General features: G+C 33.9%; 1 protein-coding gene across 2 annotated transcripts; it reads left to right on the top strand.

Moving 5' to 3' along the window:
• The first annotated feature begins 3,588 nt into the window (after positions 1-3,588).
• On the top strand, positions 3,589-9,533 carry LOC131010832 (uncharacterized). 2 transcript variants are annotated; one of them, XM_057938498.1, is made up of 13 exons: positions 3,589-3,893; positions 4,024-4,242; positions 4,479-4,653; positions 5,558-5,641; positions 5,747-5,988; positions 6,276-6,504; positions 6,616-6,780; positions 7,000-7,131; positions 7,342-7,455; positions 7,847-7,894; positions 8,302-8,380; positions 8,774-8,830; positions 9,213-9,533. In XM_057938498.1, the coding sequence occupies exons 2-13, from the start codon at positions 4,052-4,054 to the stop codon at positions 9,269-9,271; spliced, it is 1,575 nt and encodes a 524-aa protein (XP_057794481.1). In that variant the 5' UTR covers positions 3,589-3,893; positions 4,024-4,051; the 3' UTR covers positions 9,272-9,533. The 2 variants fall into 2 exon arrangements, with proteins under 2 accessions (XP_057794481.1, XP_057794480.1); XM_057938497.1 differs by having other exon boundaries at positions 3,590-3,893; positions 4,021-4,242.
• Positions 9,534-13,414: the final 3,881 nt, after the last annotated feature.

The following is a 13,414-nucleotide window of genomic DNA, read 5'->3' on the forward strand; positions in this document are numbered from 1 at the left end:
TTTATGCAGTTTTTTTGGTTTTAATTAAGTATTTTTAAGTTATGTCTTTAGGTTTTTTTTTTTGGGTATGTTGTAGGATTTTAAATTAATGCAATTTAAATTTGAATTAAATTGTGTTATTTAAATTTAAGCAATTAAATTTAAATGAAAATCATAAAAATCAAGTAGGCTATCAAGTAACCCCACTGTGGCCTCCTCTACTCAATGTGGTCCTCTACTATCAAGTAAGCTATCAAATAGGCTATCAAATAAGCCCAATGCGGATGCTCCAACGCATAGATAATTAGCCATGTTAAGTCTTTCTCGTGAAATACGACTTGGGTCAACTTGTCACTCTACGATTGACCTCGTTCTCTTGCGAGCAATCTAGAGAGTACACTTTAGGTTGAACAAATAACGAAATTTAAAATATTTCGCTCCCTCTAGGATTCGAACACTGAGAAAAAAAGTTGTCCTCTAGGTACAATATCAGCCATAGAATTGATAAAATAAACGCACGAAATTGTGTCTATGATCTCACTAAAAATAGGGGGTCTCATTGGAGCGCTCCCCTATATATATAATCAATGTGGAAGGATCACACTATTTATATAAATTGTTTTCCATTTAGAATGTGATCATATTATGTAATTCGTTGTTCAGACAAGTAATGAAATAATTAAATTTATATCACTTATCTAATTCATCTGTAAGAGCATCCACAGTGGGAGGGTTCGGGAGCCAGTGCGCACCGGGCTCGCGCGAAACCCCCTCTCCCTAGGCTTTCCCATTCGCCCTCACTGCAGACCGTAATTTGATTGGGCGCGCGTGAGCCCAATCAGAAAATTCCATCAATTAAAAAAAAACGACCAAAATACTGTGTTAATGCAGCATTTAAAAAAAAATTGGCAGAGGGCCGTTCAACGGCTCTTTGATTTATTTTTATTTTTTCATTTTTCTATTCCTTTTTCACTTTTATAAATTCCCTACTATTTCCATTCAATTTTACACACAATTCTTCTTCTTCCTTCTATTTTTAATTTTTAATTTTTCCATACACATTGTGCTAGAAAAATGGATAATAATTGGAGAAATTGGTGGAGCAACCACCCCCAAAATCCCTCTCTCCGGACAACGCAAATTCGTTCGACGGAGCATTCTCGTCATTCTCTCAAGAATCAAATATCGCTCCAACGACGGATCTTGAGGGAATTAATTTAAAATGCCAACTTTGCGAAGGCGACGGAGCCCGAGATAGAGAAGATTGTGATCATAACGGCGACTACCAAACAAAGAGGTAGCTACACACTCTAGCTTATTGAATTTTATTTTTTACATGCAAATTAATTATCTAGCCGATAAGCGGGTCACCGACAAACCGTTATCATTGATCCGATTTATATTATATGGTTAATTATAGTTATTGAAAAAATAACTTGACTTTTTGTTCTATTTTCGTTTGTTGTAGAATTAATTTTGGCATGTGATTCAGAGTTCAGTGTCGAAAAGTGAAATCAATTCGCCGACGACTCATTCATAATCATTACTATATACGATTATAGATTCAAGTTAAGCTCCATAATAATTTTTTATTATGTGCGAAATATTAATTAATTTCTTATTTTTCTAAAGTCATCCTCTAACGATCTATCAGATCACTTTTATAATTACTTTTCATTTATTATAATTTTAATAACTATTTGGTGACATTGCCGTCCAATAGATGGGAGCCTTTTGATCAGCTTCCTTGACAACGTTCAACGTAGCTTCGCCCCACAAAGTACATATGAGCGTCGTCTCTGCCACAGTCTATCCGTCTTGTTGCTTTGTCGTTGCGACATGACGGGTATCTCCGCCACATCATCGTCGTGAGCAAAATTGATGTTCAAGTTGATTACTTCAAGACCCACCACAGACACGTAGTTTGATTCTTGAGAGAACGACAAGAAAGCTCTGCCAGAGAAATTTGAATTGCTCAGCAACGGAACCAAATTTTGGGGGTGGTTGCTCTAATAATTTTCCCAATCTTCCATTCTCTTTATCACAATAAAATGTAAGAAGAAAATTAAAACTTAGAATGAAGAAAATGAAGAAGAAGAAGAATTTTGTGTGGAAAAAAGAGTGAATAAATTATATAGTATCTATAAGAGAAAAATAGAATAAGGAAAAAATTGAAGAATGCCATTAAGAGTTATAACGACTAGTAAATCATTTTTTTTTCCGACATTCTTATTGTTGCCCAGTTTTTTTATAAATTTATTATTACTATTATTTGAGCTCAAATTCTGATTGGGTCGTGTATGGGACACGCTCTCCCCTCTCTTCTTACACACCTATCGTGCAAAATCGAGCGCAATTCGCTTCCCTCGAGCTCAGCAATTATAGGGGGCTCGCGCAAGCCGATCGCGCACCCACTTTGCGAGCCCGCTACATATGCTCCTAGTGAAATGTTGATACTTGTAAATTGTGGAGTAATATTTAAGTGATTTCACAAGTTTATGTTAACCATAAAGATATTCCTTCTCCAAAATTTCCGGGCAACTGCTATAGAAGGCAAAATAATTTTTGATAAATGGTAACGCCAAATTGTCATTAATGAAAAAAAAAATATCCATGCACTGAAAATGTAATTAGCCCTATATTTATTACTAATAGCAAAATTATGCATGCTGATTTTTTTTTCCTTTTATTGGCGTTTCGTCATTTTACCATCAAATTTTCAGTTTTTTTGAGTTATTTCGTTTTTTGGTTTAATTGATTATAATTTTAAAAATATTGGTTAATTTAATTTGATTTATTCGACCTATTTCACTCGATTATATGTTTAAAAAGTTAAACATAAATTCGTTTAGATTCAATTTTAACAAAAAATTGAATGCACGCCCCTATTTATTAAGCTATAAAAATAAAAAGAGACGCCACAATTTAAGGAAATTTTGCAATATTAACACCATTTTTTAATTGTAGCAACATAGACACGTTCAAACTGAAAAACTGACACGCCGTAATTTTATTTACATATCAACAAAAAACTAATGCATATTCTATACGTATCATGTATAGAATGTCGAACAAAGCCGCATATTATTTGGCGCAATTTGCGCGGCATATTGATCATCTTATGGGGTGAACTCAAGATTTTCTTAGTTGGATTAGGGATATTGTACGGAAGGTCTGAATAATATATTTCACAGGTTTCGTCTCAAAAAAAAAAAAAAAATTTACGTCGTCAAAATTTATTAAGCATGTCTACTTTACTATTAATATATTGAAAAATGATGTTATTATTACAACAATTTATATAACAAGTCATAAATCAAAATCAACCAAATTTTGTGAATTTTTTTTTAACAATTGACCTAAATAAAGTAAGATATACTACTAATTTCAAAGGTCTAAAAAGTTTACAAAATCCAAGCCACAAACTTCAAAACCCTAAAAACCCGGTGCAAATTGAAAAAAAGAAAGATATTGCAGTCTTCGTTGACACAACACGACTATGCTATGCATCTGTCTGTTTTCTAGCTTCCCATAACTGTACAACAAAAAGAAATAAGAATAAAATAAAAAAATAACATAAAAATTTAAACCTTACTTAACAGTTTACAAAATTCCTTCTTCCCCTCGAAAATTCACGTTGCCCCATTTCCAATCCATCTAAAATCATGGAATCCAATCTAATATTCAAGTATTAGATTAACTTAAATCCCAACAAATTACAGCTAATCATCTGCTTGCACACAGCCTGCCACTCCAAAATCCCATAAAAACACACACTCACACGCACACCCCACCACCAATTTTTTTAAGCATCTTTGATTGATCGATTCCACATCGAAACTCCCAACAAGAAAAAAAAAAAAAGAGTTGCGAGAAGCTGTAGTTTCTTTATCGTTTCCTGCTCCCTGTTTCAGGTACTTCGCTTTCTCACTTTTTTTTACCTCGTAATTCTCACTACAAACGGTTAAACTGTCCGAATTCTCACCAAAGTTTGTGCCTTTATTGAGGAAGCTTCCAATTGTTTTTCTCCTTTTGCTGCAGAAGTTGTGGTTCTTGATCTGGGTTTTGTCTAATGGAGGGCGGCGGCGGTGAAGGGAGAATGGAGAGCCCGCAGATGAAGCTGCAGGCTCATCGGGCCTTCAGCTTGGAGCCCGATGAGGCGGTGTCATCGCCAGTGACGCGGCAGAAGGCGGCCGCTGCGAAGCAGTTCATCGAGAACCACTACAAGAATTACCTGCAGGGGTTGCAAGATCGCATGGAGAGGTGAAAATCTTGATTGCTTTGAGATTTGATTTGATTTGATTTGATGAATTTGTAGCTATTTTATGAATTGGTATTGATTGGATTTGACTTGAATTGTAGAACAGATTCTCGAAATGTGATTGAATTACGTGGCTGTAGTAAGAGTTGAGAATGTGAATCCATGTGCATTTTTTTAGGGATTTATGCTTTCGATTCGTCTGTTTGTTTGATTTCTGTATATTTTGGGGGTTATTTAGGAGGAGGACGTTGCAGCGGAGGGCGCAGGAGGCACAGGTGTCGAGCGAGGAGGAGGAGATGATGTTGAGGAATTTGGAGAAGAGGGAGACTGAGTATATGAGATTGCAAAGACACAAAGTGGGGATTGATGATTTCGAGCAATTGACTATTATTGGTAAAGGAGCATTTGGTGAGGTATGCTGGTTTTTTCACCTTTATTTTCAGCTTTGGATTTCACATATTGCACTTGCATTTGTACGATCTAGTTCTTTGCTTGTGGAATGAGGTGATTTGCATAAGATTCTTCACGGTTTTAGTCTTGATGAAATGACGAGTAGGCTTCTTTCTTGAAAAAAAAAAATAGTCCTATTTCAGATTTTGATCTCAATTAGTTTATACTATAATACAAGTAGGGAGACAAATGTTTGTAATTTGTCTTTTGTATTATCTACTTCACAACTTTTCACTGTGTAAGTAAGTTCTTTGTTATGAGTTATGAAGCTTCCATGCCATCGATTCGGTTATTGCACTTTTTGTTTCATCAGTTATAAGCGTTTATTAGAATCATTACCCAAAGCTAAGCTAGAGTAGACTTCACAGTTGACTAGCTTAACTTGAATTATGTCATTCTACTTTTATATAGTGTTTCACTTATTAGTTATTACAAGTTATTGTCATTTAGAAGGGTTATATTATAAGGCAAAAATCTCGACAGCTATCATGAGATCGGTGCTCCAAAGAGCCACTTTATCGAAGGACATATATGATATTAGTCTTTGTGAAATGCGTGGAACCTTTGGCTTCTGCTGATCTATTTGCTTGATTTTCCTGAAAAAACTTAAAGTGGGATAGAGAGGGATTGTGTTGGATTTGCTTTAACTCCTACTAAACGACACAAGGCCGAGTCGATAATGCATTAAATACGTATAATTCTTGGATATGCTGTGTCAGTAAACAATTACTGCAGGTTCTATGTACAAGGTGCTATGTACAAAGCAAATGCAAATTTATTAAATACACCAATACCTGTGTGAGGCCAAGTAATGGCCTACTAACATTGATTATTATGTTTCCTATGTGACTCAGTTAAGTGATACAGGTTAGACTATGTCGAGCTAAAGGTACAGGAGAAATATACGCCATGAAGAAATTGAAGAAGTCAGATATGCTCAGCCGCGGGCAGGTGAGAAAGTAGAAATAGAAAATGAAAGTCATATAATAGATATTGCCATGTACTTTGTCTGACCAGACTGGGATGACACTCACCAGATGAGTTGATTCCTTATAGGTTGAGCATGTTCGTTCCGAGAGGAATTTGATGGTGGAGGTAGATAGTCGTTGCATAGTGAAGCTCTTTTATTCCTTCCAAGATTCTGATTTTTTGTACCTCATCATGGAGTATTTACCTGGTGGTGATATCATGACTTTATTAATGAGGGAGGATATCCTCTCCGAAGACGTTGCCCGGTTTTACATGGCAGAAAGTATTCTAGCTATCAGCTCGATCCACCAGCATGGCTATGTACATAGGTATATATATAAATATCCATCCTTTTGTGTCTTATTTAATAGTACTCCCTTTGTCCCATTGATAATGACTCAAAAAAGGAAACCACCTTCTCTCACAAAAAGTTGTGGGCTCCACCACTTTCTATCACTTTTATCCTTCAATCACTCTTCTTAATAACCGTGCCGAACAGTATTGAGCCATTATCAATGGGACGGAGGGTGTATATATGAAGTAGTATGTGCATATAAAGTGTCTTTGGGTTATCAATTCATTGAATATGAAATTTGTTCGAATTTGCAATCTGTAGGGATATCAAACCGGATAACCTCATATTGGATAAAAATGGGCATTTAAAGCTTTCTGATTTTGGCTTGTGTAAGACGCTGGAGAAATACTCGTCAATATTGTTGGAAGATGACGATTTTTTGGCCCAAGATTCTAGACCCGATGGTGATGGGAATACTGATGAATATACTGCTCCTTGGTTAATGGCAAAGGAGCAGTTACTACAATGGAAACGGAACCGTCGTGCCCTGGTATATTTTCCTTATTCTTTAGATGTAATATCTCGTAGGTTCCCTTTGGTTTTCTCTTCTCTATTCTATCTACAACGTATAAAGTTGTTATGCACACACTCTTGCTTATAGGCGTACTCTACTGTTGGAACTCTCGATTATATGGCACCTGAGGTCTTATTGAAGAAAGGATATGGAATGGAGTGCGACTGGTGGTCTTTGGGGGCCATAATGTACGAAATGCTTATTGGTTATCCTCCATTTTGTTCCGATGATCCCAGAATGACATGTCGCAAGGTACACAATCTCAATCTACTCTCAAATATGCGATCTTGAAACTTTATTTGTTAACCTTCTCCATAAATTAATTGTTTGGAACTGGTTTCTTATTTGCATAATTGTTGAGTCGTCATTTGTTGAAGCTTTTCCGACACTATTGACACTGAAATATTTTTTGATTTACTCATGAAGTTGTGGTTCCTTGTTGTCGTTGAACTATCTTTCCTTTTGTATCAGATAATAAATTGGAAAACATGCTTAAAGTTTCCTGAAGAACCAAAAATCTCTGATGAGGCGAGGGATCTTATTTGTCATTTGTTATGTGACGTTGAGAAAAGATTAGGGACCAGAGGCGTGGACGAAATAAAGGTATGTAAAATGTTGCTTTCAAGGATGTATTCCCACCATCCCAGCAAACGAGGGGTAAACTAATGGATCGTTCTTGGTTACTTTGGTAACTTCATCTCAAGTGAATCGGAGTCGAATTAGTATAGCTCGAACATTAGCGAGTTCAGGTGTTGGCTGATTTTCTTCCTGTTCATTAGTTTGCTAATTTTGCGACTTTATGTCCAATTTCAGGGACATCCATGGTTTAGAGGTGTTAAATGGGACGGGCTCTACGAAATGGAAGCAGCCTACAAACCTGTCGTAAATGGAGATTTGGATACACAGAATTTCGAAAAGTTTGATGAAGTGAGTATTAACAAAAGAGATTGGTTATCTTCCAGACTTGTTAAAGTTCATGATTATATTTCTCATAGTAGTTTTAGTTATTGTGAAGACCTTATGAATCCCCGGCTGAACCAAATGCAGAATGTAAATAAATAATTCGATTATTCTTCTTCATCCTACTCTTGTAATCTCTAAGCTGATTCTGCTCAAGTCTCGTGATATTAGGCTTTGAATAGTGCTCGGATTTACATTGTCATCATCATATTCTTTTTTATAGGCAGAATGACCTTCCATCTATTATCTGCCATCAATTCTTTCTCCTCTTATATTCGAGTAAGACTATACTGTTACCATTGTGCAGTGTTTGATGATTTTCTCTAATGTTTTAGCCTCTTTTGCTTCTCTTTCTCAGGGAGAAAATCCACCATCTAGCACACCAAGAGTAGGACCATGGAGGAAGGTAAAAGTGTTATTATACATCTTTTCTGAAACTAGAATCTTGTGAAGAAGATCTCAAATATGGTTAAATTTGCTTGCAGCTAAATTTATTTCTATGAACATGAGCTATTACTACACAGCTTTTCCCAAAATGATTAGGATCATTTAGTTGAGCTTATTGAGCAAGAAATAGAAAATGTTAATGGCATGTTTTTGTAAGTCCCAAGTTATTCTGATTTAAAGTTTAACGGTTTTCGTATCCATTGCTTTTAAGAAGAGGAATTTCTTGGAAAAATAGTCTCTTATAATCTCTGAAATAATTTCCAACTCTTTGCTCTGCTTTATGTTGATTAGATACCATACCACATGTGAGTTACTGGTGTTAATGTTTCTCTTGTTCTTTTTTTTCTTGCATACTTTGATGAGCAGATGTTGACGTCCAAAGATGCTAATTTTATTGGATACACTTTCAAGAAATCAGATCTTCTAAAATCTGCTGGAACCGCAGGTATCGTCCTTCACTCAGATTACGGACAGTCTCTGCTTTGATTGGTCCTGCATTTAAAATATGCCCTAACAATATAGCATTTTATGCTTTTCAAGAATCTAACAAAAATATCTATTCAACTATGCTTGTGCACAAGTATCTATTCATCCATGCTTGTAATCAAGGGTTTTAATATACCTCAAACCTCTAAAGTAAGCACGACGATGGTTAGCAATTACTTATGATTGCAATGACTCGAGCAAGCCACCACGAATTCACTCAATATGTTTCAGATTTAGGATCGGATACCAAATTTAAGACATCCAACCATGCTCGTATTTTTTTTTCTTGATAGATAAACATATACTAAAGTCTATTAAACTATGTAAGTAATTGTGCATGATGATTATACAGGTATAGATGTGAGCTCGAATGCATCTTCCAGACCTCCATCTTTGGTGTCATTATTTGGTACGTCATTCTTCTCATACAATTAGCAAATAGATATCCTTTGATGGGGTGTGGTTCATAGTCCAAGTATATATATATATAGAGAGAGAGAGAGGATCCAGTGAGAATGACAAAATGTGTTGAGAAATGAAAATGAATAAGCTAGTATAAATCTATGAATAAGTCGCTTGTAAATTTATTTTGACTTATTCGTTATTCTTATTACTCACGAAAATAGTCATTTTATGAAACATTATGAATTCAAAAAATTGAAAATTTCACCATTTATGGGATAAGGGTTCGAAAAGGAGAATTAACGCATAATTCTCAACATACGCCATGATCATAGTTTCAACTTGACTGAAAAGGAGAATTAACGCATAATTCTCGACTCCGAGTGCAGGTCACGTAGGGCTAGAAGACTCGGTAATAGCCGAGGACGATCCAAGGCCACCCGCTTGAGCTTAATATGATGCTCGTGTCGTATTCGGATTGGATCATTGCTTTAAAGAGATGTGTTATTTGTGCGTAAGCGGCTAATTTTTCTGTATATGAAGAGAACTCAAAATCACTCTGCAGCTGGATAACAATTTTGGCCATTTTTTGTTTCTTTTAATTCTGTGCCTGTTGTTTTGGTGGGGAAATGTTAATATCAATCTGCAGGAATAGCATTTGTAAATGATATATTGTTTGTGCAATTATGTATTACAACACTTGTGCTGCATCTATCTACATTGAGTGCTCGTTTAGTTCAAGTAGAGGAATGGAAAGGGAAATGAATCAAATAAAGGAGTGGAATGGTAACAATAACTATTATTTTTATTGAGTGTTTGGTTTAACAACGAAAATGAATATTAGGGATTCCCTTTCTTTTGTTTCCCCTCTATTTTGAGGGGTAACAAATTGGGTGAATGGGTTACCCTCAAGTAAGGGTAATGATTATCTCATTACCCAAACCAAACAACAAGTAATGGATTAAATTACTTGATTCCCTTTTCAACCTGTAAAAATACTCAATCAAACGTGGGCTTACTTTATATATACGTACTGTTTCTACAATTAGTTTGATTAGATTTTTTGGGTAACAAATAGTAGTGTTTATTTCAATGTTAATAATGAACATTGCATATAAGATGAGATGTAATTCCGTTCACTATGAGGGTTATTGTATGTTGTCCAAGAGATCTTACGTAAAAGTCGGCGATTTGGTAAAAACTTGTTCGAGTTTGTTAATATATAAATAAGTCAAACTTACTATTAATCATAATTTAATATTTATTAATTTTAAATTTATTTAAAAAATATTATTTAGCATTGATGTGAAAGATTTATTTTCTAAATTATAAGTGATATAAATATGTTATCATAAAAAATTAAAGTTAATTGTTGAAGATGGGGCAAAGGCCTAGGGACTAGGGGTGAGCATTCGGATTTCGGATCGGATTTTTGCCTGATCCGATCCGATCCGAAAATCCAAAATTTTCCTAAAATTCAATCCGATCCGAACCGTATTATCCGAAAATCCAAAAAATTTCGGATAAAATCCGATCCGAACCGAAAAACCCGAAATGTGAAAAAAAATTCGAAATGTCAAAAAAAAATCCGAAAACCGAAAAAATCCGAAAAATCCGAAATAGATGTCAACCTAACATATTAGATAATTACAATCAAATTAAGGTCATAATTAACAAACCATTAATTATAATCAACCAAAATGGGAGTATAGGGTTAGAATTTAGAAATATTTAACTATTTAAAAACTAATAATTATATATATTTATTTATAATATTATAATATTAATTATATTATAAATATAATTCGGATTTCGGATTTTTAAGGTGCCAATCCGATCCGATCCGAAAATCCGAAATTTGCTTAAAATTCAATCCGATCCGATCCGAAAATCTGAAAAATCCGAACCAAATTTTAAATTTCAGTTTGGTTCGGATCGGATATTCGGATTTCGGATATTTTGCTCACCCCTACTAGGGACCCCCAAATTTGAGGGGCCTCCAAATTTAAAAATAGTATTTTAATCATAATTTAATATTTATTAATTCTAAATTTATTTAAAAAAATATTAATTAGCATTGACGTTAAAGATTTATTTTCTAAATTGCAAGTGATATAAATGTATGTGTTAATGGGCAAAAATGCCCCATCCCTTATGTATTTTATCATACAAAAAGTTAGCTGTAGAAGTTCTTGAGTTTGTTAAAATTTCGTATTACTAATCTAATGTTTTTGTATATAAGATATTGTTAAATATAGTAGTTCTTGGTCTTAAAAATATTATTGATGATTTTTTTTCTCAAAATTTTAAAAATCTAAATTATTTCAGTGATTATTTAATCATAGTTCTTTAAGTTATTAAGTATATAATATTAAGTTATATAGTCCCGTAAACATGAACGGCGATCGTATGCTATCTCTAGTTGATAACAAAAATCTTGAAATTTAAGTTTTTAAGGCTTTCATTTTTCGATTTCGCCTAAGGCTCCCAAAGTGTAAGGTCGACTTTGCACATTGCTGCTTAAGCATTGGAAGATCTTTGGAACTCAATCTAGCACCCCTTCAATTAAGAGGGTGTTTGGCTGAGCTCTTTAAAATGTTCGGAAAAATAAGCTCCTAACGAGCTTATAAGCTCTAAATATAAGCTCTAAGAATTTACATTAATATATAAAAATTTATATTAATAAGCTCTAATTTCGTTGAAAGTCAAACTTAAATGAAAATTGTAAAAAAAAATATAAATTCATGTATTTTGGGGCTTAATTGAAAGTTCGGGTGAAAATTGCAACTTTTTTCAAAGTTAGTGTATTTTTTGGCCATAACCCCTTTACAAAAACACTTCAACTATAATTTTTTATTTTCATCATATATCATTCTAATTCCATATTTTTTCGATTTGTTCTCTCTAACAAAGATTTTACTTTACAACTTATAAGCTTTGATGAAACTACATCTTATAAACTTCAAGAGCTTATAAGAGCATCTATAGTGGAGAGCCAATGTGGGCTCTTAAAACTGATCCCCACCATTTAAGAGCCTGCTCCCCATTGTGGGAGAGCCTCCACCTTGGCTCTTAAATTTATTTTTTGATTTTATATTTAATTTTAACTTTATTTTCAATTAAAATTAACATTAAATTTAACAGCATAAATTTCATTTAAATTAAAAATTAACCCTACATTGATTAAAAATTAAAATTTCATTACAATAAAAATAAAATTCTAAATTAATTAAACTTAAAAATTAACCTTACACTGATTGAAAATTAAAATTGCATTACAATAAAAATTTAAAGATCATTGCGGTGTTTGAAGCCCTCTAGACCTGCCGCTCGAGCGGAGATAGATTCTTACGAGAAAGGCGAGAATGTTCCACCAGAGGAATTGCCCCGAGTGGGATTTTGTGGGTGGGTGTTCCACCAATTCCCCCAATTTTCATCCATTATTCTAGCACAATTTGAATTTGAATTGAAGAAAAATAAAATGGAAGCATGAATTATTTATAGAGGTAAAAATGAAATAAATAAATAAGGAAAATGCGTACTGCCGTTGAACTGCTACTTTGAAAAAAAATAGCAAAAAAGCTTTTAAATTCGAATTTGATCGATTTATTATTATTATTATTATTATTATTATTATTATTATTATTAGTTGATACTTTTTTTTATTGGGTCGTTCTCCGCACGTGCCCAACAAAAAAGTAATGCGCGCTCGGCATAGAGAAGCGGGGGGAGGGGGGGTGCGCGTCTACTTTGGCCCCCCGGTATAGATGCTCTAAGCTCTTTGAGATAAGCTTACCAAAATACCCTCTAAATCGTTCAACTTGTATTTGTTTGATCTATATCTTAAAAGTAGTTAATCATATTATCATGGAGTAATTTTTGTTTAAGAATTACAAGAGATATCTAAATATAATCAAATAAGTAACTCGTACACTAGCAGAACCTCTACACCACACAAAGATAATTAATAAAATAATCGCACGCAGGCGGAACCACTATCTACACAAAGGTGGGAATACTACACCGCACGCAGACGAGAATCGAACCTAAGATCTCTCACAAATGAGAGTTTTTGAGTGTCTCAACTTTATCACTTTAGCTATGCTTTATTGGCATATTATCATGTAAACTTTAGTTGATTCAAATCTTAGCGTAAATATTATTATTTAAAATAATATTTACTTTTTTTAAAAGGAGAATATTTACTTTAAAATACATTTGAGTTTAATGTAAATTGTTGAAGACAGTCCCAGAATACTTTATTTTATACGAAAAGGATAGAAAGAGTCATTCCACATCCGAGTCGCGTTGCCGTTGCCTTTTTGGATGTCAGCAGACAACTAGATATTTTGTAAGAAAAAAAAATTAGTAGTACTAGATATTTTGTAGTAGAATACTTACAATGAATGAATTAGATATTTTTGGGGCACTCCAAATCCCAAAATATCTGACATTTTCTCTCACACTTTAACTTGCCCATACGAGTCATGACGCCAGACAATACGTATTTCATATTGGCTTTCATGCAAATATTATTTCATACATGGAGTATTTGTTATACTATATAGATATTTTGACACCATTTTTGTTT

Source organism: Salvia miltiorrhiza, chromosome 2 (assembly GCF_028751815.1).
Source record: "Salvia miltiorrhiza cultivar Shanhuang (shh) chromosome 2, IMPLAD_Smil_shh, whole genome shotgun sequence".
Classification (NCBI taxonomy): domain Eukaryota; kingdom Viridiplantae; phylum Streptophyta; class Magnoliopsida; order Lamiales; family Lamiaceae; genus Salvia; species Salvia miltiorrhiza.